Below are 24,066 nucleotides of genomic sequence, written 5' to 3'. Positions count from 1 at the left end.
AATTGCCAAAATGTACAAATACTTCAAAATATGACATCTTCAAAAAGCATTGCTAAAATTACAGAATGTGTGAAATACTAAAATTACACTTGACGACGTAACTTAAATTTATCTTTCCTTGGACATATGCACTATATGTCCTTAACCACATGATCAGAGTATCTATTTTTGTCTGCTCAACTACTACTCCATTCAACACTGAGAAAGGACTACTCTGAATCAGCCAAGGGAACTTGCCTTTAGGATCCCTACGTCTGTGATGGTAAAACCTGCAAAGCAAGTCATAGGCAAGACTTGGGATGGCAGAAAAGGCCAGAGTTAATCCGGTAATTATTAATTGCTCCTCTGAAAAGCCAAATTCTACCTCTTGGGCTTAATTGTATTGCATTATTAGTTCATCAAGTTAAACTATTTTCTAAGAAATGACATTGATCACCAAGGGTATTCCTACAAAAAAGTGTACAAGTCAAGAGTTCCTTTCCGGATTCTGTGGCAATTCAAGTAAAATGCTTTAAATTAATTTATCACAAAGTTTTATGCTAATGTATTGTTTCTTCCAACGGACAGAGGAAGTGTAGTCTTCATTTTCTGCATAACCAAATTTGGGTTTCACCTTGGAGCATTTGCAATCTGCAAATCAAGACAGTCAAAGCTTTGAGACACAAGTGCCATTAAGTGTCTACACAAAGCTAAGCAGTCTAAAAACCAATAAATCTAAGTTTTAAGCATCTCAAACTGCACACAGTTAATGAGCACTCAGAAAAACCCTCTCGGTATGTCTGCTCACGAGCACTTTGTTTCAGAGAGCATGAAAACTAATTCCTTGGTATTTGCAAAACACTCCTACTTGCACCACAAGAAAATCAAAAAGTAAACGGGTAGTTTTGTTTTCTAAGCAAGATCTAATTGATGCTGCAAAAAAGGTTTGGGACCTCCACAGCCCATTGCCTCGAAGTAATCATCTTCAAACCTCCTCATAGCACACCTCCCTGCACTTGGAAAGAACTCACTGTAAACATCTGTAAACTATCTTCCAAATTTCCCTTTACTACAATGCCTTTCTAAAAACATGTGAACAGCTGGTCACTGGCACACTGGCCAACACTGTTCGGCTATTTCCTGATATTTGTATCCCTGTCCTGCCTCTGGACTCTTAAGTTTTATATAACAGAGATTGTTTCCCTCCCCTTTTGCATGACCCTAGTGTAATGGGATTTTAGGACTAGAATAACGCTCCCAGCTAACACAGTGATCATTGTCATCTGGAAAAATCATCTCCCTCTTCCCTTCCTAACAACTATCAAGCCACAGGTCTTTGTGTGTTAAACAATATTTATTATAGCAAGTCAGGAAGGTCAAAGGGTTTTTGATGCTATCCTGAGAGCAAGGGTAGGACATGCTTTCACTCTACCAAAAAGTAAGAATAATGCGCTTCCTCCCCCTCCCGCTACTCTCAGCATTTGAAGAAAACAGTTTTTATGCTCTGCTGTTACTTATGAACAAAGGCACTGACTGGCACCTTATCCAATGTACGTACCGTAGCGCCTACTGCCGAGCGAGACAGCCGTGCCTAAACCTTCTGGGGGAAATTCAGAGTAAGTCTCCTGCTCAGCACTGGATTCAACAAAGGGCAGAAAATGGGATGTTCCCCATTATATGAAACCTAGAGGTTAAAAAACTGATCCAGGAAATTAGAAACCCATTTTTCTATCCTCTCCATCCTAAGGGGATTTGCACAACAAACACCTCTTAAAAAAACCCTTAATTAATAGACCAGGCTACACTGGCAACACTGAAAAACTTGTGCAGATGCCTCGTCATTCTGCAGTCCAGATTATAACATTCATAGGTGAAAGAATAAAAAAAAAGTGAAAGATGCCTTTTGTAAGCCTGATAGTGGAAACACTTCCTTAAAAAGAGGAAACATATGTTCTCCTCTTTGCTTCCAATCAACTAACACAAATTGCATAAAGCAGCTCTGGAAGCAGGGACTGGAAACGAACTCAGTTTGGGTCTCCTCCATCCCAAAAGGTCACTCACATCATTTGGTTACGGGTAATGCCCCCTCTTGCTCTCTCTCTCTGAAAAATGTGAGTAAGTGTTGCTTTCTAGAAACAAGTATTTTCTTTCGTACACTGCATTTAAGCCAAGTAAATCCACCCCGAGATTTTGCTCACCATTCCTCTTAGGTGTATTTTGCTTTTTAACTCCTTTGTTCTATTGGCTCCTACGATAAAAAAAAAAAAAAAAAATAAATAGAATAATCTATTTTTATGGAAAGCAGACAGTTTATTAATAGAGGGTGATGTGGGTCCTTTCTTGATCCAGAACTGCTTCACGCTTTGTCTCCCCTGGTCTCACACTGACTTGCCTCTCCTCCCCCGTCTCCTTCAGCTAACACATGCTGCCTCTCAGAAGGTATGTTCTTTGGGGCGGTGAGAAGTACAAGACGACCAGTTTATCTGCATCTTTAGACGCTACTGCTGAGCAATTGTCAAACCACACAAAAGAACAAGAATTTAAGGGTACCTCATTTTATTACTTTTTTTTTCCCCTCATTTATCTCAAAATTATGTATTACATTTCTAAATTACTGAAAAAGCTCAGGAAGTCAGCACTTTCTGGAAGCACCACACTTCAGAATTTCATTTAAAGTAACCGGAGGAAGAAATGATGCTAACACATTTTCTTGAGTTTTGAGTCACAGATTTTTAAGACATTCAATTGCTTTTGCCCCTGTAAACCAGAGGATAATGCAAACAATATTTTTTTTAAGTCAAATTATATTTTTAATTTGTGAGACGGTTTTGAATTAGGAAAGAATCTCTAGAATTTGACTTTGATGAAATCCGTAATGCAGTAACAAGCTGCATTCGTGTGAGTCTGAAGAGTATTTGAAACTAAAACTCCAACACTTGTACCCAATGAAAAGCTCCCCATGAAACATGTATGCAGTATTAGCCCATCTCAAACAAGCTCACATGCTTTTACAGATTCAACATTGTCCAGGCTGATGTGCTTTGTTGGACATTACCCAAAAGAATTCTAAACTTCCCTCATTGTCCTACTGGAAAACTGATTCTGACAACTTTAATACAACTATTTCTGATCAAGTCTCAACTACTTTTTTTTTTTTCCCCTTGTACTAGTGCGCTGATATTTGAATATTAAGAACTACCTTTTCCTTTAAACTGAACTGCGATAAAAGCATGCATGTATTTTTACGACTTCAAGTACTCTCCAATGATATCGGTGCCAGACGCTGAAAGAATAAACAAGAACTCTAAAAAACTCTCTTTAAAAAGAAAAAATTGAAAATCCTCATTTATCTCTTAGAGGCTTGGATAGAAAGCATAAAAGCTATATTGCTCACAGTTAATATTTTAAGAAAAAGCAATAGTACTTATTTGAGCTACTTTCAAATTATTACACGTTGAATCAACCTCTACCACTGCTTTTGAACAACGTTGGGTTTTTTTTACATTAAAGTACATCACATTTACTAGGAAAGAGAAAAATCCAACTGCCATTCATTGTTACCTTCTAGGCGGAACATTGTATGTGATCCACATCACAACATTCCTGCCAAAATCTGGGCTCTGGCAAGCTTCCCTACTCGTTTTTGAGCTGTTCCTCAAGGAAAAAAAGGTCTGTGCAATCACACTCTGTCCACCTGTTCCCCCGTAACTTTTGAAGCTATTGCCCCCTGCAAACAACGTTTGACAGAGACAAGAGATTCAAAGATAATTAAGCCCCACGCGACTTTCAGAAAAAACGATGGCTGAGTAAAAAGGAGCCTCCGAGAGCGGAGATCGTTAACACCGGGACAAGGCAGGGCAGGCTCCGCGGGCGTTTGGCGTGTCGGGGCCTTCAGCACAGCATGCAGCGGTCCGTTGGTTAACACAAGTACCAGTGGGGATGAGCCACAGCACACGATGCCTCGTGGCGAGACAGCAACAAGGGATTTGCGGAGGAAACATCACACGGAAGGAAACACAAGGGAAAAGGAGAAGCTGGAGTGAGGAAAAGACCACGTATAGGATGCAGACACAAATCCATAGGAAATGAGGCTTTAACAGGCCCAGAGCGATACAGCAACTGTTTTTGTTTGTTGTTATTGCTTTCCGAAGAATTATGACAAAGAGCCTTGCAAGGAACACCAAGAAAAAGAAAAGAACGAGCAAAACGGTGGGTTGCATTCCAGCTTTCCAGAAGCACTAGACTTATGGTTGCTTGGTTTTCTTCGGGGCTTCAGAAAGCCTGGCTATATGGTTTTCTGCTGAGGGCTGGTTCTTTAGCAATTGCAATAAAATACCTTTGATGCACTTAGCTTTAACCTTGAAGTACTCCAGAGTGAAAAGATGACCAACCTATCAGAAATAAGTATACAATTATTACCTCAGACCCTATACATCCATTCTGCAAATACACTATTCAGGGTTCATGCCATTACTATCTTTAAAATTTAGTTACGCAGCATCTTCCACTGCAAAGTACTTCACCAATCTCAAGTCAGGCAGTGGCCCGTGTATAAATACAGTCATACTTTACATTCCTTTGAAACCTTTGATTCTCGAATACCCGAAAACATTATGGAATTTCTTTATAAGAGGAGTAAATCTATCATTGTCATGCGGCCACCGAGAGGATAAAAAAAAAGAATTATAGCAGCACAGAGCTGCACAGCAATTCTGCTTTTCAGTGAAGTACACGTAAACGTTATTTTTCATTTTAAGCACCAGAAGAATTTTGTTTTCAGAAGCAATTAGCAGGTTTTGAGTTTGGTCAGAAAACAAGAGCCATTGCCTCTATTTTTGCAAAACGTTTCCTAGGATATTGAGCGACCATTCAGAACAAAACTGCAGTTTACTTCCTATTCTAAAAGATGGAACATGAGGTTGCAATAGGTCCTAAAATGTCAATAACATAACAGTTTTCTGAAAATCATTTTTTCAAAATGCTACACGTAATACATTATTATGTTCTATCATTCTCATACGGCACAAACTTATTGCTTGGTCAGGATTAGCTTGTCAAGGGCTTTTGCCCCGTCTCCTACCATATTTTAAAATATACGAACTATTGTTTCCTGTGAAGACAATTAGATAGGGAGAGCTATTTACTTTCCCAGAAAAAGCCCCAGGGTTTCGCCTGTCCCTGTACATCTTATTATCCACAAATATAGTATCAAGGCAGCATTCATTACCGACGGCAAGTTAAGACTGCTAACCACCGGACAGTGCAACATGCCAGAAGCCAGCACGGCTGCCCAAGGAAGCAGTGCCCTATCGTCTGCCCATCGCTCTGTCCTTCCCACCCACCTCCTGGGCTGCTCAACAAACCAGGGGGAAACGATCACCACCCATCGGCGGTGCCTCAAACCGACTTTGGAAGAACAGCGCGGTTCGTGCAGATATCCATTCGGCACTGCGAAGTTAAAAAGTACGTGTTACACACGTATGAGGAAGGAAAACCAGAACAATGGAACGCCTTAAAAAAAATAAATAAATCTGTGTTCAGAAATCAAATTAGAGAATTTTAAGTGAAGAGCCTTGTCTGCATGAATTTCTCAGTGGATGGTATCAACAGCACACACTTAAATTTAGTCTAGGTCATTTACATCAGTTAAGACAGCAGAGAGAAAACCCTGTGTTTCCTTAAGCAATTCCACATTCAGGTGGGAATATCCCCACCACTGCCTTCAGGAATCTGCAGCGCAAGCGTTAACACACCGCGGCTGTCTCAGTCCTCAGTAACTCTTCTTTTTTAAAACTGCAGTTCTTTAAAATCTGTTGTCTCTGAGGAATATTGGGAGGGATTAGAAGGTATACATAATTTATGGAATGAATTACAAACAATCCAATTCTTTCAGTCATCATGAGATGGAAACACCTGTTCAGAAAGAGAGTGTGAGTGACCCAAGGAGGAGTCTCCTGACTCCAAGAATAAAATTAAGATTTCATCTCATAATTCAGAGCTAGGAGGGGAGAGTTGTTCCTGAATTCAAAGGAAAAATAAAGTGAGATAATTTCCATCCTCCTTCCTAATTTCAGATACAAAATAAGTAACTCAACAAGACATATCACATAAAGCCGTCCAAGAATGTACAATGAAATTATCCTCTTTTAGGAAGTCTGATCAAGTGATGAAAATTCCCTACAAGTGTGACAGCATCTGAACACTATACAAATCCATTTTTAGGGATATCAGGAACACAGAGGAAAAAGTAGCAGTATATGTTGGTTATTTTTATACTGTGTGTAGTACTTACTGATCTGGCATTGCAATAAATTATGATCTGAGAATATCTGCAACAGAAAGTATAGTAAAAATCTTTTCAATAAGCTAAAAGGTAGAAGTATAATTGCCATTGATTTTCTATTTAAAGATGATGCTTATCAAATCATGCTGCAGGCATGAACCAGCACAGAACATTCATACAATGTTTTCTTTTATTGGCGATTGGGTCATCTTCAACACTGGTTAGCAGCTTTCTACTGATGCCATAAGATACCTCCATTAAGGTAGATATTTGATTAAGAATTAATACTACAGGAATGAAGTCATTAAATTTACTCTTACAGCAATGTCAACATTTGGTTTAGGGAGATGTTTTCCTTATACAGGCAGATACAGACTGCTTACATGGCCTAAGGAACAAGTATGTCCATTTTCTCCTCTTGAAATATTAGGCAAGAAATCTAATGAAATTATTAGTTCTCCTCTTCAATCACTCTTCCATAGGTTTGAAATGATTTTGCAGTGTTTGCCTCAGTAATATGGGAAATGGGAACATGCAAGTGATTTATCCCAGGTCTTGAAACCTCCTTTTGGTAATGCAATGTACATACAGCATTGACCAATATAAAGCCATCTCAAGCATTAGATGCTTTGAAACGTAACAGTTATTTCAGGAAGACTGGCAAAGCCTCTCAGTGGAACTGCCTCTCAAATGAATCAGCACATGTGATCATTAACTATAATTTCCGCTGCCCATGAGAATCCAGTCTTGCTCCTGCCTCAAACTTTTTTTAACTATTTCCATAAACAACACAGAATTTCCATGTTGAACATTCCACGAGAAGATGACAAACGCAGCCTACCTGTGAGATCAGTTCCTTCTGGAAAGATGAGAAGTTGTAATGGTTCACGAATGTCACAGAAATAATCCAGCATTTTTTCAAAGTGACTCTTGTCATCTTCCCACTTTCTCTGAATGAACACAAAGGCAGCAACCTGCATTGCCCAGCCTAAAGTTTAAAAAAAAAAAAAATAAAAATACCTTTAGTAACGTTTCACTCTGATACTTCCACAGTGCCTGTTATTCCAAAATGTTTTGTAAATTGTGTCAGACACAACACTTTATTTACTGCCGCCTGTCCTCACCTCTGATTAACAGCACTTAGTTACCTTGTAAAAGGGGTTTTGGATAGGAAGCAAAAGAATGCATAATCCAAATAAATAAATCTAAATAAATTTGGATTGGCTACAGTTTTGCAAAACTCAAGTTACCAGAGTTAGAAAAGCTTTCCAGAAAGCAAGAATAGGGTCAATGCTGTCATGAGGTGAAGTATTTAAAACCATGGCCCTCACTGTAATAGCCTTAATCACTGCAACACTGATTTGCTCAGGGGAAGGCACTTCCCCTACAGACAAACAGCTCAGCAACGCACTGCAGGATATAAGAAAGCTGCATTATATAGAGATAGTTGCCCATAGTAGTGCATGTTAACAATGTGCATTGTGCAGAAAATATCTATTGCTTTGAGGGCTTTAGTACATACACCTTCTTATAATTTTCATTACTAATAGAAGAAAATGCAGAGTTGTTCTTTACGCTTGGTTATAGACAAATCTGATGTATACCCATTTGTTTGCATTAATCCACAAGACAGCTGTGAAGATTTACAGCCTGACATCAAACTGACAATGTAATGCACTTAAATAAATGAAACTGCTGCTGAGCCTACAGCTCAGGGGTCACATGCCAATAAACATTCTTGGCTTTTCTGTCGCAATCTGGTATACAACAGATCACACTGTATTAGAAGTTCTGTCCACCAGCAGGATGAAACATCAGGACATCAGACAGCAGGATGAAAAATCAGGGCTCCAGTTCTGCCACACGCCCGTGACGCTCCTTTCTTAAACAGGGCTCAGAGGAGCATGACACTGCCTTACCACTGTACTTGGCTAGCTCGTATCTCATAGAAAACCTACGGATAGACACTCCACATCAAAGAGAAAACATCACAGCTTCCCCTTCTCCTCTTTGCTCCCCACAGTTCTCAAAAGTCTATTTGTCCTTCGCTGGTGACTTACGGCAGGTTATTCTTGCACTTCATTTCAGCTCTTCTTTACAGGGATTCCTTTCTATTCCATTCGTGGCAATCTCTTACAAGGAGGATATGCTAGAAAACCACTTATTAAAGTCACCGATTTCTAAAGCATAAATCGGTCAGCCTGGACTGACCATATATTAACCGAGTTTCATAATCTCTTCTGTATTGGATAGGAGCATTAATTGTATTGTTAAAGATTTGTAACCTGTATCACGGGGTGGAAACTTTTTAAATCAACTAAACAGGCATAACTAACATGCCTGCTGCAATGTGAACCTAACGAGCCTCAGATACTCAGATAATTAATGATATCCGGATAACTGAATAGTGGAAGTGGTTATATGAGTTAAGAAGAGAAATGCTTAGAATGCAGTCTCAGCAAATCTTTTCAAACTTGCACGCTGTACATGTTAAAAACCCTCTGTAAACAAAACTAAGCTTTGACCACAACATTTTATGTGCATCTGTGCACATCTCGCATTCCCACATCTGCAGTGTCAAGAAGTATCAGTACAGCTTTATTAACAGAGGCTATCCATATTTAAACAATTTAGTTGCAGAAAAAAATTAAAGGTCAATTTTAAAGTAACTGAAAAACGACTTAGGTAATTTAACTGTGCTCTATTCTGGCATTTAATCATCTCCTAATGCTACAATACGTTTCACCACAATGGTGCAAACCCAGTATTTTGAATTGAACTAATCAGGGCTTCGTTTTCACATTTGTCATTGCGTTATATAAAGAGGACATCTTTTCATACCAAACTTTGCCAAATATCAAATGGTGCCAAAGCATTCGGTTGCTCTAGATGATACATGGAAATGGTATGAAGCTGCAACAGGGGAAGTTCAGACCGGACATTAGGAAAGGGTTCTTCACTGAGAGGGTGCTCGGTCACTGGAACAGGCTCCCCAGGGACGTGGTCATGACACCAACCCTGTCAGAGTTCAAGGAGTGTCTGGACAACACTCTTGATTATATGGTTTAGTTTTAGGTAGTCCTGAGAGGAGCAGGGAGTTGGCCTTGATGATCCTTATGGGTCCCTTCCAACTTGAGAAATTTTATGACTCTATGATACCTCACCTGAAATCAAATCCATAAAAATGGACACAGCAAAGGAAAAAAGCCCTCTAAGCAGAAACAGAGATGCCTGTACCACACCATTTACAGCTCTGAGAATGTAGATGCTCCATGGGACAGAGCAGAAAAATACATAGAGATTAGGAAAGTCGTGCTGTGGTTTTGGTGTTTTCCAATCATTCTTAACTCTCAGCCCAGATCTTTTGTATGTTTTATGTACCCTAGACACTATGCCTAAATTAGTGTAGGCATAAAACCTGTGCTGTGCTAAACCATTTTTTTTGCGTGGTATCACACATCAAGCCTAAATTATTCAGTCCTGGTGTTCTCATTGCAGCAGAGTCCGTAGGCGGAAAGAAGGGAAACGAGAAGCAAAATAAATGCTCACTTGGGAAGCCTGCTGATACTTTCCCAGGTCAGCAGCTCCTTAGCTGAGTGATTTTGATCCATAACAGGGAGGGAGCATGGAAAAAAACCTCTCTGCCAGATTCCATACCCACCCTCACCTTTCTTCACGTAGCACAAGGCTTTAAATTATATGGAAACTTGCATATAAACTCTTTCTAGTGATCGTTCTTTAACAGCACTGTGAACGTCAAATTACAAACACCTTTAGCTACTAAGAGAGCTGCTGCTTGGGTGACTCGTATTTTACCTGACAACTGCCTTAAAGCAGAGGATATAGCGCAGTAGTTTCCCATTCCTGTCCTAAGTGGTGGTGTTATATACGGGCTATGAAAAATTAAACAGAGGCAGTAATGTAATGACAGTAGGGTGTCAGGGAGGAGGAAGAAAGAAAGAGAAGGGGGGGAGTTGGGAGGCATCCAGTTTTTAAAATAAACAACAGGTTTGATTTTCTAACCTTTCCAACAGACAATATCCAGCGTTCTGGAAGAACCTTCATGGGTACACCTGATTAGATAAAACAGTCCTGACTGCTCAAATAAGGACAGATTAGCTAACAGTCAGATGACGAATAGTAAAGGACCCAGGTTTTCCTCCCCGCTTACCCCAGCACAGCACACCGCGCCAAACTATTTTACCATGCAGGAAAGCGGAAGAGTCTTCCGCATTCACCCAGCTTTAAGGCCTCCAGTGAAAGGCAACAAAACCAGGAATTACCGCCTTGAACCAAAACCCTGCTCCGTGCGCCGATGGGGAGGAACGCCTGCCGTTCGCATGTCTCGCTGTCCCACCAGACTCAAGCGGGCGAAGAAACCCAGCACAGGCTTGCAGGCACGCGCCTTCGGACAAAGCAAAGGCAGCTCTCGCTTCCATTCCCATCCCACAGCATTGTCTGCATTGTACTGCTTGGGGGGGGGGAGGGGGGGAAACACGTAACAAGTCCGAGGCACAACATGGGATCCAAACGGGAACGCACAGAGAAACAAGAGGAATTCAGTAAAGCACTGAGCAAAAAGAAAGGTTTTGCTAATCAGCAAGACTTATGAATAAGCAGCAGAAGGAGGTACCTTCTCACGTGCAGCCTGCAGTGAGACACGCTGTTCGGTTAATTATTGTTAAGTTTAGGTCAACATATTGTCCGAGGAAAGTAATTATATTTTGCTCTTCCGCCCAACAGTTTTGGTTGTCTAAAAGCTCCCAGGCAGCGGGGATTTTCCTAGCAAAGGCAGCATTTACTTGACCGGGGAAAAACAGCTGTCGTTTGGTTTACAGATTCTTGAGAAACCATCAGTTATGAAAACACAGCAGAGAAGCAGAAAAGAAATCATAACAATGCAACTCCACTTCTTCGCTAAAACAGTCGTCTTGTAATAGACGACATTTCTGATAACTAACATTGCCTGGAAAAGAATACGGAAAGCATCACACTGAATAGCTCTTATTCAAAACTACAAAACAGCAGCGCGAAAACCTACTAGGTAGAGTACTTAGCCACACGGACCTTTAAATCAACTTTTTGGAGCTGAAAAAATAAAAAAGGCAGCTTCAAATCTCAAGTAGCACATACACACTAATGATATGTATCCTGCACTTCAATAAGGTTTATCAGGACATAATTCTACACCGGGGGGGGGAGGGGGGGGGGAAAATCACACTTACACAAAAAGGAAAGCCTGCTATTGAACTAGAGAAACATACTGCACATAAGAATTCCCTTACTGCCTTGGGGATAAAGCAAATTATAGCTTATGCATGTTTAGAATTTGCAGCATTGTATGAAAAATGGTAGTTGAGAGTATAAAGCTTTTTAAATTCTAAGACTCTGCACTTCTATTTTCCCTACCCCAAACTCCTTTAAAAAAAAAAAAAAAAAAACCAAAAAAACAACACTTGAAGCTGAAATTTCTTAAGCATGTTTTCATTGCAAAGGTAATTTGGGAGTAAGTAGATACTAGAGATGGAGGTGGCAATGAACAAAAGCGAGAGAGACGAGTTGTGCAAAAAAACCTCTCTGTTTGGTTTTCTATTCCAATTTTATGTACATTTCCACAAGCATCTTAGAAATTAGATACGCCCGAAAGTGTCATGTCTCTGTAGGAGAAATATCATGGCTGATATTGAAAGCAAACATGCATCAAGAAAATGGTATCTATGCATTTCCTATAGAACAGGACAGCTAATAATAGTAAGCCCCGCACAAACAATTCAATAAAGGATCCAAAACTACAGAAACAAGTAGGAAGGTAGAAGGCCTAACTGTGGGATTGCCTTGTTGTATTCATTCATCTTGCCTCTATTCTTCCACTGCGTTAATTCACTGGTATTTCACATCAAAAATTCTCTTGGTCAAAAATAAAAGCGTGATTTAGCGTGCTTGTATTCAGCGGGGGTCTGGTCCCAGTCAGGGCTTTTGAGGCAACGGTGAACCAGACGTCTAGGCTTAATAAGGGAAATCACTCGGAGGCCCGTGATCCTACTGTATACAAATAATGGGGTAATAATACAAAATATTCCGAGTGTTTTGCTGCATAAGACACCCATGAGGCAACGACCACGCAATTCTGAATGTTCCCTCTTTTAAAGATGGGTAGGTATTAAAAAGATGTTAGACATAGAAAATCACACCGGAAGCCAGGGCATGCAGTCACCACGTATATACACTGAAGTTTTCATCGCTATAGACTGCTAAACAGATTTCTGCAAATTCAATTAGAATCAGCCGTCTTACTATTTTTTCTAGATAGTTTTATGTCTAATAACCCACAGCAAATTAAAAATTAAAAGGTTATTTTAAATTTAATGTAATGGTTTGAGTGCACAAACCAGGAAAATAAACAAATAAATGCTTCTTGAAATAATCTTGTAATGCACAATCTCTGCTCCTGGCAAGTTGTTGGTTTGGGTTTTTTTAACCATGCTTATTTCCAATAATGTAGTTAATAGGAGTGTAATGAATTGAACAACTACCATCTGATTTGGTGAATTCTCTGAGCAAATTACAAAACTAGCCAAGAGATAAAATTCACAACTATAGATTCATAGTAGCACTCCTAATTTTATAGTGAAACATCTGACTCAGTCTATTTATTCATTTGACTGAATCTGCTTGTAAGGTGTCTAATATTGCCTTGCCCTATCAGATTCTGAACATTATTTTAGTCTACATCTGGTTTTAAATTATTTTTATGGTCCCATTCAGTTTACGTTCAGACTATATATTTCATACTTGTATATACCACACAGCCTACTTTTTACTTGGACAGAATATCATCTCTTCCAATATATGTGAAGCCTAAACCTTTTTTCTTACTAAAACAACTTAAGTGAACAAACGTCAGTGTTAGAAACACGAAATTTTAGGGTAACTGAAAAAAATTTCTGGTTTTGCTCTGATCAGTTTTACCTTTGATTTCCCCATAGTTTTCATGCATTTGTTTCAGTACCAATACATTCTAAATTTTATATTTAAAACACATTCAAATATTAACACTTCCTGTATTTCCTTTGCCCTGTTTTATTTTCTTGTGGGAGAATACAGTATGTACTAGTAGAAACCTCTGCTTTAGCTTATTGTTTGTTTATAATACAATTAGAAGCTTATTCAAACAAAGTTTACAATACAAGATTTATTTGTCAGGACAATAACAATGTTGTCAAAAAGCTAGTCAGATACAGCGGCCCATGTCTTAGCTGGGAAAATTTAACTGTGAAACCTTCGAGAAAGGATATTCCACTGAAGAACTGGTATCTCTCAGCCAATGCACACACTAAAAGAAGTGTGAAAGTACATAGGAAAAATTCATTACAGTAGTAGCCATATATATACGTATATAAAGCACGCAGACAGAGTTATACTGTGCTCTTAGAAAGTATTCTTTCAATATTCCACCCCTTAATCATGGCTCAGAAAGATGCTATTTGGAGACTTCATACTCAAATATTCATTCTATTTCCTAAATTACATCATTGTTTAGAATATGGAACATCAGATTACTAACTCTACTATTGTATTAATGCTACTTACACAAAATCTTCATACTAAAATGCTATATATGCCGTTAAGGAACATTAAACCTATTCAGTTACAATATCCATCTTAAAATAACACTTCAAATTTGATTTGATGTACTGCGTAAAATCAGAATAACATAGCATTACTCAGAACTACAGCAAACTAAAGCGGAGGGCTAAACCTCTAGGATGGCTGGAAAGTTGCTTTTTCTGATGCGTTTTAAAAATACAACACTACAGCGAAACAGAGCATGGAAACCTAAGTATTAAAAAAAGATGAGTCTTGCCCAATACGTATCTGGAGAAAAGCCCCATGTCATTCCAGAATTTCCCAAGACAGAAAGGAAGCAACCTCTGGCTGTTTGATCACAGGGAAGAAAAGACAGACCCTACCAAACAGTGCGAGTCTCTCCCGTGGATGTGTCACCTCTACCGCAAGCCAGAAACGGTGAGAGACTTTACAATTCAACACCTCTTTCCACAGACCTGCATCCTCTTCAGATGCTCCATCTCCTTATGGGAGGACCGCGAAAATAACTCAGCCTGTTGAGCCCATCCGTACAGATGCTGCATAACCCACTGATAATGGCAAAGGAACGTAAGTTGGGAAAACACGCCATCCTAATTCTGCTGGGTTTTGTTCTGTGAGCTTGGACAAAATCACCGCTTTCTTCATCACTTGTCATTTATAAAACGGGGAGAATAAGAAAGGTTAGCATTTGATCTCCCTCTTTTGGTGCCCATTTTGGAGAGGCAAAGGGGGCAGAGAGAAGCTGGAGTCCTTATATAAAAAGGATAAGAAAAATTGTAATGGAAGTCAGGGTAATAATTTTCTTTCCCTGACAGTGTTGGGAGAATTTCTGCGGTACTCATCTGAAAATATTCCTATTAAGTCTTTCCTGGATCATCAAAGACAAGAGCCAAGCTGAGAAACAAGCACCTAAGCCTTTTGTTCCCCACAAAATATGCATGTAGAGTTAGAGGCAAATTAAGCTGCATTTTTGCTTCGAAGTATAACCCTTCTCTCACACTTAAAACTTCTTCAAGAGAGTCTTGCCTATCTGTCTTGACTGTGAACAACTGGTAGAATAACAATTGTGCTTTCCATTAGAGCGCATACTTTTCAACTTCAACTTGAAAAATCACGTAGGATAACAACTCTAAGGTAATTAAGTCTGGCAGCTTCTAATTGAATTGCTAGAAGACAAAATGTCACAGCTCCTCAAAACTCTCATTTCAGTCTATTTTAACATAACAAAGACACTTGAGACATGAGCTGTACTAGAAAGTTCAGTAGGTTACACTTTTAATTTTTTTAACCAATAAGCTGTATTGATAAGAATTTGAATGCAAATCCAGCTATAACCCGAACAAAGACACTTTCTGCTGAAGTATTTATATCCCTACCGACGGAAGGAGCTGTGGCAGCACAAACACTTTCATGCCAATATAAACACGCACGGATTCCCCGCAGCGTGCTGCTTTAACTATACTCCAATTGAGTTAAGTGCTAAAATTTTCTAGGCTTAGAGACACCGATATTTTACTTTACGGTAGCTGATCCATCATAGCTGTCGGTGTGCATGCTCTTAGCCCGTGGCAAAGGCAGGGTAATTTGAGTTGTTTTGCCCTGCTTCGTTGAAAACTAAGATGACTCAAATTACTTTGAATTTGCTTCAGGCGAAGCTCGCACACATGGACAGCTATAATGGATCAACTGACACGCAGTAAAAGATTGGTGGGGCTCAGCCCAGTGCTGAAAGAGCACAAAGTCCTTTTTGCATTTTCCCCTGGCACTTAACACAACGAGGACCAAACCTAACTTGAGCCTTTGAGAGCTACAACACGTGAATGACCGGAGGAGTGAAAAACAACAACTAAAAAGCTCCTACGTCTTGCACTCTCTTCCAGAGCAGTGTCAGCCACAGAATAACTTGAATAAAGAGACAAAGATCTGGACGGAGTTACCCGGTTATGTCTGCTCCTAACTACTCCAGGTTTGCCTGCTTTGCTTATTCTTCTTTTTCCCTTTATCACCTTGTCCTTTCTTAACCTGTTCCTGCCCCAATCCACTCCAGTTATAATTCCCTGCTTTAGCAGTCTCAGCCAGCCCTCTTAAAAACGGTAAGTCTTCAAGATAAGTCCATCAATGGTGCCTGCAGCACCTGCATACTTTACATTTGTACACTGAATTACAGTGTTATTTATCTTTTTCATCTGCATTAAGCAAAACCAGGGTGAATATTAACTCACATAGCAGTCATGCACTGATACTAACCCCTTTGGCTACCCTCTCGCATTTTTCCATCAATTTATCTGACAGTTCTCAAATTAAACCTAAATTTTCATTTATTTTTCACGCAGATGTCGAGGCACTTTTAACCACTAAAAGCCCAATATTACTGCAAGCCCACCAATAATGAAAATCCCATTTAAAACAAGGAACACGTGCAAATTGTCCATCATTAAAATACCTCTCTATTACCAGTGAAGCCTTACCGGTCATATTACAGCAAGACTTTTACAAATGAAACTATTAGGATAAAAAATTAAAAAGGATACAACTAACTTCTAGTGATTATCTGGTCGTCTGAGCAGGTATCTGGACCAGACATCTGACTGTGTATGTTCCTTGGTACCTACTCGAACAGCATGTATTCCTCAGTGCATGCTGAAACGCAACTGCATCACAATCCGTATCCCTTCCGATGCTACGCCATATTAATTGAGAATAGGTGAGACTATAAACTGCAGGTATCTGTTACAAGTACTGTAGAGAAGTCCTATCTCGTCAGACTACGCAGGAAACTGTCAATGCCGTTAGAAATTCTCCTTGAAAACTGGCACTGCAGAACGTGTCAGTAGTTTCTGATGATGTCAGATGAGAAACTGCAGGAACAGCTAAGAGCGGAGCAGTGCTCCCTCGAGACGCCAGCTTTGGCACGTTGTAATGAAACGCTGCAAGAATGTTTCTGAAATTGAGATTACTGAAACGTAATACTTCTTTCTGAAAACTTTACTGCGCACAATTTATCAAGCCAAAGCTACGGTTCCAGGAAGAAAGGACCATCTGTTTTTCTTTGGGCTTCTTTTTTTTAAGGCTCACCTTTAATCAATTTGAAGTTTTTTCATACATTGGAATGCAAAGAATTAATAACTTAAGAACTATATAAGTGACTTGATGCTTCTCCTTGAAATACTGACTCCTTTGATTTTCATTATAATTAACTAAAAAATAACCGCCTACTTGTAATACAGACTCATTAAATCTGATAGCTTTACACTTTTAACAAAGGGGGCGACAAGGACTCTGGATCTACTTGCATTCCACGCTTTGCCCTTCACCTACCAAATATACCACTTGGATCAGTATAATCTCTCATGGGCCTATTTTTACACCCCAACTGGGATAGTAATTAAAACAACAAACGTGAAATGCTTAATACTTGCAAGATTTTCAGCAACGTGGAAATTAAAGGTCATATGAACCAGATCTTACACGTAATTTTAAAGGAAATGCTTGTAAAAAGAAAAAATCCTTTGAAAGATCAGAAAGAACTGCGCTGAAAGCAATACAGTATATTGATTCAAATATTTCTCAAACCCAATGCAAAATTACTGTTAAAGATTTATTAGAAGTTACATTTAGCCAATGTATCGATACTTCCATAATACTATACTTTTGACTATGTACAACTAATTCATATAAATATATGAAAAGATGAAACTGAAAGACACAACGAAAGTAGCTGGTTTAATTTCCACAAATATTATAATTCAAATGATCAACATCTGAAGTATCAACTATAGCTGCAGTGAACTGGAACTGTCCAGTTGATTTCCAAGTTATCTTCTTGCATTTACAAGCTCATAAAATAAAGAAAACTTTTATGTGAAACCGCTAGACACAATTTAACAAAAACAAACCCAAAAACTATTAAAAGTCCATTGCATAACACAACAGGGCCATCAGAGATAAGTAGGAGAAATTCTACTCTTACTGATGAGATTCAGGGTGGTCCACTTTGGACACCGGTTTCTGCTACATCACTGCCCCACCAAACTTCAGAGATACACGATGAAATCTTCTTCTGTCAATCTTAATTTCATCCAAGAGTCTCACTTTCCAACTGTCCCCTAATTACGTGGCTGTACAGAATACTTTATATTTGCGAGAATCTGCCACCCAAAGCATAGGCTGATTGAACACAGAGACACGTATTTCTAAGGCCTCTTTCCAGAAACGCTACGGTAGAATAAACGCCGAACATTTATGATTTTAGACTATCATATTATGGCTTGAGTGAAGTATGTAGTTTAGCTGGATTCCTCTCCTGTGACCAATAACACATCATTAACAGGCTACTAAAAAATAAGCTAAAATTCACAACATTGCAACCAAAGTACTCAAAGCCCATATATGGGGGAGAGTGCTCTAGGGATCTGGCATATAAATAGTGGTTTATAACACTACAGATCAAGGCACCCAATCTACCACCAGAAATTGTCTTCCCATAATGCAAACAAACAGGATTAAATGTCTGCCTGTGCCACCTCTACCATCACAGCCCACAAAGTGGAGTAAGAGCCCAGAATTCATTAGTAGCTTAAACTACTATGTCAGACTACAGCCAAAGACGGCATCGTGGTCTGCTAACATTGACCTGCCACAGCTCCATCTGCCTGAGCCTCCTCATCAAATCTATTGGATGCGCCCAGTTTATGCACAGAACTGAGAAGAACGAAAAAAAAATAAATAAAATAAATCAACCTCTAAACAACTCCTGACAACCTTTCAGCCACCAAATTTTGCCAAGCATAACATTGCCTCCAAGCTCCTGGAGCTGACCTTCCAACTTTATTAAAGGCATTAACAAGCATATGTACAAATGTTTTGTTACCAAAAAAAAAAAAAAAAAAAAAAAATGTTACTTTTGAAGAGATAAACCTGTGAATCTTCCAGGCTATACTCCTGATTCCATCTTCCATCATTGCTTTAAAAGTTGCAATTGTAGTTGATTCCACGATTTCAAAACATCTCTGCTGTATTATAAAGATAAAACATTTATCTAAGTAAGTATTTTCTCATTTCCTGTAACGTTAAAAGAGATGTCTTTTGTCAGGTAAAACTGATCTTAATGCTTGACAGCTCGGGGGAAAAAAGTATGTTACCCAGTTGCAGCTCTTACTTAAGAGGACTAAAGGCCCAGCAAGTGAATGCAGTAACAGCACAACAGTATGAGAGCTCCTCCGTATGGAAACCTGCCAAAATTATCTGTTCAGATAAATGGCCTGACAAAAGGGAACCATAAATAAGGTTACTCTTTCGACATCATAAAGTTGACGCACATCCTGCCCAAGCTAGTTTTGTATAAAACAGCAAATAAATCTAAGAGATAAATAAAATGCAGAGAGACGCTTTTATTTCAGATAAGTCTGCCTATTTATTCAGAAACCATTTGTGCGACAATTTTTGGCCTATCTGAAACCATTTCTGAGTATGTGCAACTCAGATCCGTTTCCAGCCTACATCACTATAAATACTGATTATTTCATACCCTGTACAGCATATTTTGCATAACCAAGTTCAATTTAAAACTACAGTTATTAAAATGAACCATCAACTTTGCAATTGCCTACAGGGCTTTTTCTTTCTTTCTTTGTTTTTTTTTTTTTTTTTTTAATCTTCTCAATAGTATAAATTGGATAATGAAGAAAGAAGCCTGATGACAGCATTTGCAATGTGGGGTGAAATAGCACCAAAAAACAAAGTGTTGAAAGAGACTTTGAAAAGACTCATAAGATCTTCTTCCATAATTTTGGAAAATTCTTTCAGTACGTAAAGCAGAAATATTTTTACCTATAAGCAACAGCAGCACATGTAGTATCTTTAAAAAGAAATGCTTAAGCACATAGTCCAGGCATCCTCCGGGAGATTTATGGTTTAATCGCTCAAGAGGACACATATTTTACACAAGTTTTTTCAAAACTACTGAAACAGAATTCAAACCTAGGTTACTTAAAAGGGTATGTACAGCGCTGTGCAAAATTTAAAGACATTTTCCTTTCAAATTAAAAGGTTTAGTGACCTACCAAATCCCGGAATGCTTTTGAGACTGGACTTGAGACAGATTTTTTCAAGTCTGAGGTAGCTGTATCGCAGCAGGCAGTTCCACAGGAACATCCAGTCCATTCGTGTGCGATGGTTCATGATAATGACACTCCTTTCTCCAGGAACAAATCCGTCACCAGTGACAACCACCTTGGCACCAAACACCATCTCCAGCAAGGCCTAGAAAGAATATCTCAATATTATGGCTGTACCCCCAGAAGAAAAGGATCAGCCCATTAGCGATAAAAATTAATTTGAATGGTATCGTTTCACTTATTCGCTCACATTACCACTGGTAAACAAACTCCTGACTCTTTTCTAATAAAGCAGCCAGCTTTTCCACAGCAATAGTCAGCTGTTTAATGGAAAAGGAAACAACAATTGAATAGCACTTCCTAAAAGGCACTCTTTAACAACATCCAACATTAAATCTACTTTTCCCCTGTTTTTCCCAGAATACTATCATGTAGGAATAAAAGTCAGGGACTCAGTATGGATTATAGCGTGGTAGGTAAAATCTAAGGACAGACTGGCTGCACAAATAATCTATTGCTCAATACTGTTGGGGCTGGGAAGGCATTAGAAGCTGCCTTGCTGCCTACTTGGGTCCAAATGGTCAATGTGTTTGTGCTCGACTTCCACCTGCAAAAACGGCTAGAACCTAACGGCAGAAAGAGCAGCTGAGAGAGAGAACCCCCAAATAAGCTTGAATACAGAACAGTGATGTAGACCTAGGTCTGTACAACTCTACAGTGCTCCCTTGAAGCCTGGGCCTCCACCCCACAATTTGCAAAAACCATCAAACACCATATGCCGGTACAGAGTCATCTAGGCAGTGCCGTCCCAAGGCACGAAACAAGCCTCAAACTTGGAAGGACACAAACAAGAGGCCGGACAAACAGCTTTCTCCGTTTGGCCTCAACAGCCAGCGGTGCTAAAAGTTCACGTATAAAACACATTTCTTGCTTTACCCACTATGTGGCTCTGAAGGGTCAAGTTATAAACCATAGGTTGGTGGTTTATTAAAAGAAAAAAGCAGGTAAGAGCTACACAGTAAGTTTAAGAGGGTCTGGTTTCATAACCTGGACAGCTGAACCATAACTGTGTAACTAGACTAGTTGTGCATAACATCAGAGCCCAACGGCATGCTCTAGCCATGTTCACACCACTGAAGTCTCTCAACCTCCAAAACAAGGTGGCCACATACAAATTGCCTATTGAAAATGTTTTCTGAGCCTTGACCAATCGTGCAAAGTGTATGGATGAGTGCTGGTTGGTTACAGCAAAAGTCAAAGCAAATGTTCAAGGTATTCAAGGCCAGGTTGGACGAGCCTTTGAGCAACCTGGTCTAGTGGAAGGCGTCCCTGCCCACGGCAGGGAAGTTGGAACTAGATGATCTTTAAAGTCCCTTCCAACCTAAACCATTCTATGATAGATAATTAAAAAATATGGATGACCGAATGCTAGTGCCTTGCGACCATTTAATACCTAGTAGTACAAAATCCCAAGAAACATGAAGTAGACAACAGATTTTACCTAGAGGTATGACTTAAAGCCCTAAGGTTAGTGCCACTGGCGGGACACTGTCCAACCCAGTTAGCACGTAAAAAGAAGCCACAAAACACAATTGGACATCTAGAGGTACGAACTTAGCAATTGGCCTTAACATAAACAAATGGAAGTACTTCAAATTACGTCCTTACCTTCTCTTCCAGGTTCTTCCTCCAGAAAAATACAGAAAAAGAGCAAAGCCTGGGGATTTAAACAGAGCTCTAGGAAGTAGAACAACTTTCTGTTCTGTTCATATTTCTGCGACCTCTGTGCCACAGAAACTCAAAGAGCACACAATTCTCAGTTTAAGTCACCTGTAAAACTGGAATGGCGTTCTCGCAATCGCAAATGGCTTGAGGTCTCAGAACGAAAAGCATTATATGCGCCAAATATTAATACTAATAATAACTCAGCTCACTATAATTCTGGCAAAGGTGTTTGCTATCAAGAGTAACTATGGACCACGGCAAAAGCAGAACGGGACATATCGCCCAAAAGGGTAAACAGCTATCTTTTCATAAAAGAGAGAAGCAGCCTTTTTTTGATAGCTTACTAAGAATCTTATTACATATTTAACATCTAGTTAAACATAATAATGAACAGATGTTCAAGCCAAACTAAACTTCAAGAGTTAAGACCCACTCACTGTCCCATCCTGCTGACTCTGCTAGAAAGGAAGTAAGATGTGGCAGAGGAGTGAGGAAGGTGGAAGTTTCTTATATCTACAGAGGTCAGGGTCAGGGCTTCCCTGTTGTAGTCCAACTAGTCCAACATGAGTTCATTCTTTGGGGAGACAAACCCAAGTACCTGCTTCTCCTGGCTAAGAATGGAGTAATGTAAGGACAGAAAACTAACACAGATGAGGTCTGAGCCTCAAAAAGGTTGGGTGCAAAATCTTTTTCAGATCCCTTTCCTGAACCTAAATCCCCAAGGCTCTTACAAGACAGAATCTTTATCACAAAAAATATTTAAATTATTTTGGTTTAGGTCCAGTGTGGACTGAAATCAAACCTCTAGACTGCAAAAGTTGTCACAAAATAGTTGTAATAATCCAGAATTATAAAGCCCAGGCAGCTAATCTAATAAAAGACCAGTATCTGATTTGGAGAAATTTGCAATTTTAAAAAAATTGGGAGACAAACAGAGAAAGGGTGGATTTTGTGACACTATCAGGACTCAGCTAAATTTCAACATGACAAGAAATAACAATCCCTTTATTCCCTTTACTAGTAATTATTTCTTCCCTCCTAAGCTCATCGCATTTAGTAACGATGAAAAGGACAAAGTTTTAGAACATGAAACAGTTCATAACCCTCTAAAACAAAGAAAATAGAAACAGAGAGAACAGAAATCATTTGATATGTAATAAAGATAAATCTTACTTTATGCCACGAGATATGTATTTCTGCACACCAATATAGCATTTTACTTCAGAAAAAATTAAACAAATCTTTAAAGGCCTAGAGGAACAAAGTCCCTTGGTTTTCAGAGAATGGATGAAGAGACAGATCCCATTCATACCACCTTTCCTAAGGAACAAATCAGGGAAGAGCTTTGTTACTGATTTCCAGACTCTTATAGCTATAAAGTGGATGCATTATAAGTGAGGAAGACTTCCATTCTAGGAAAGTTCTTCTTTATCATCTGAAATCATTTATCTCTAATTCAACTACAAGGACTAAATTCTAAGAGGATTAAGTAAGAGAACAGTGAAGGTCAGCAGCAATGTACCAGACAGTGAATAATTTTCCTAATTAGATAGTTGGAGTACAGTCGAAAGGAAGAGTTTATAAGACAACTCATTTAGCAAGTTTGTAATTTAAAAAAAAAAATCCTCCTGCTTCCTACTTCATCACCTACGCTTCTCTGATCAGCATCTAACTGACACTGGATGGAGATGTCACAAAGGGGCATTTTCAAAAGCACAATTAAGAAAACGCGGTACTTTACATGTAAAATAAACTGTGGAAGAAGAAAAGGACTGTAGACAGTCACACAATCTGCAACACTGAGCTAAAACTTAAGTCTCCATAGATAGTAAGTGTGTTAAGGCCTGTGTTGACAAAAGCATAAAAAAAAAAAGAGAAGAGAGGAGAGGGGAGAGGAGAGGGGAGAGGAGAGGGGAGAGGAGAGGGGAGAGGAGAGGGGAGAGGAGAGGGGAGAGGAGAGGGGAGAGGAGAGGGGAGAGGAGAGGGGAGAGGAGAGGGGAGAGGAGAGGGGAGAGGAGAGGGGAGAGGAGAGGGGAGAGGAGAGGGGAGAGGAGAGGGGAGAGGAGAGGGGAGAGGAGAGGGGAGAGGAGAGGGGAGAGGAGAGGGGAGAGGAGAGGGGAGAGGAGAGGGGAGAGGAGAGGGGAGAGGAGAGGGGAGAGGAGAGGGGAGAGGAGAGGGGAGAGGAGAGGGGAGAGGAGAGGGGAGAGGAGAGAGGAGAGGAGAGGGGAGAGGAGAGGGGAGAGGAGAGGGGAGAGGAGAGAGGAGAGGAGAGAGGAGAGGAGAGAGGAGAGGAGAGAGGAGAGGAGAGGAGAGAGGAGAGGAGAGAGGAGAGGAGAGAGGAGAGGAGAGGAGAGA

General features: G+C 39.6%; 1 protein-coding gene across 1 annotated transcript in view; it reads right to left on the bottom strand.

Annotated features, from left to right (window-relative positions):
• LCLAT1 (lysocardiolipin acyltransferase 1) overlaps nucleotides 1-24,066 on the bottom strand; it is a gene marked incomplete at both ends in the record, with an annotated part of 82,804 nt that overhangs the window by 51,111 nt on the left and 7,627 nt on the right. The window contains 3 exons of the mRNA XM_082480235.1: nucleotides 7,104-7,250; nucleotides 19,933-20,131; nucleotides 20,554-20,593. Of these exons, the coding sequence (XP_082336361.1) occupies nucleotides 7,104-7,250; nucleotides 19,933-20,131; nucleotides 20,554-20,593 (386 nt within the window). The remainder of the gene's footprint in view (nucleotides 1-7,103; nucleotides 7,251-19,932; nucleotides 20,132-20,553; nucleotides 20,594-24,066) is intronic.

The sequence above is a fragment of the Vanellus vanellus genome (assembly GCF_965231255.1).
Source record: "Vanellus vanellus genome assembly, chromosome: 3".
Lineage (NCBI taxonomy): Eukaryota > Metazoa > Chordata > Aves > Charadriiformes > Charadriidae > Vanellus > Vanellus vanellus.
This window is presented reverse-complemented; position numbering and strand designations above follow the sequence as displayed.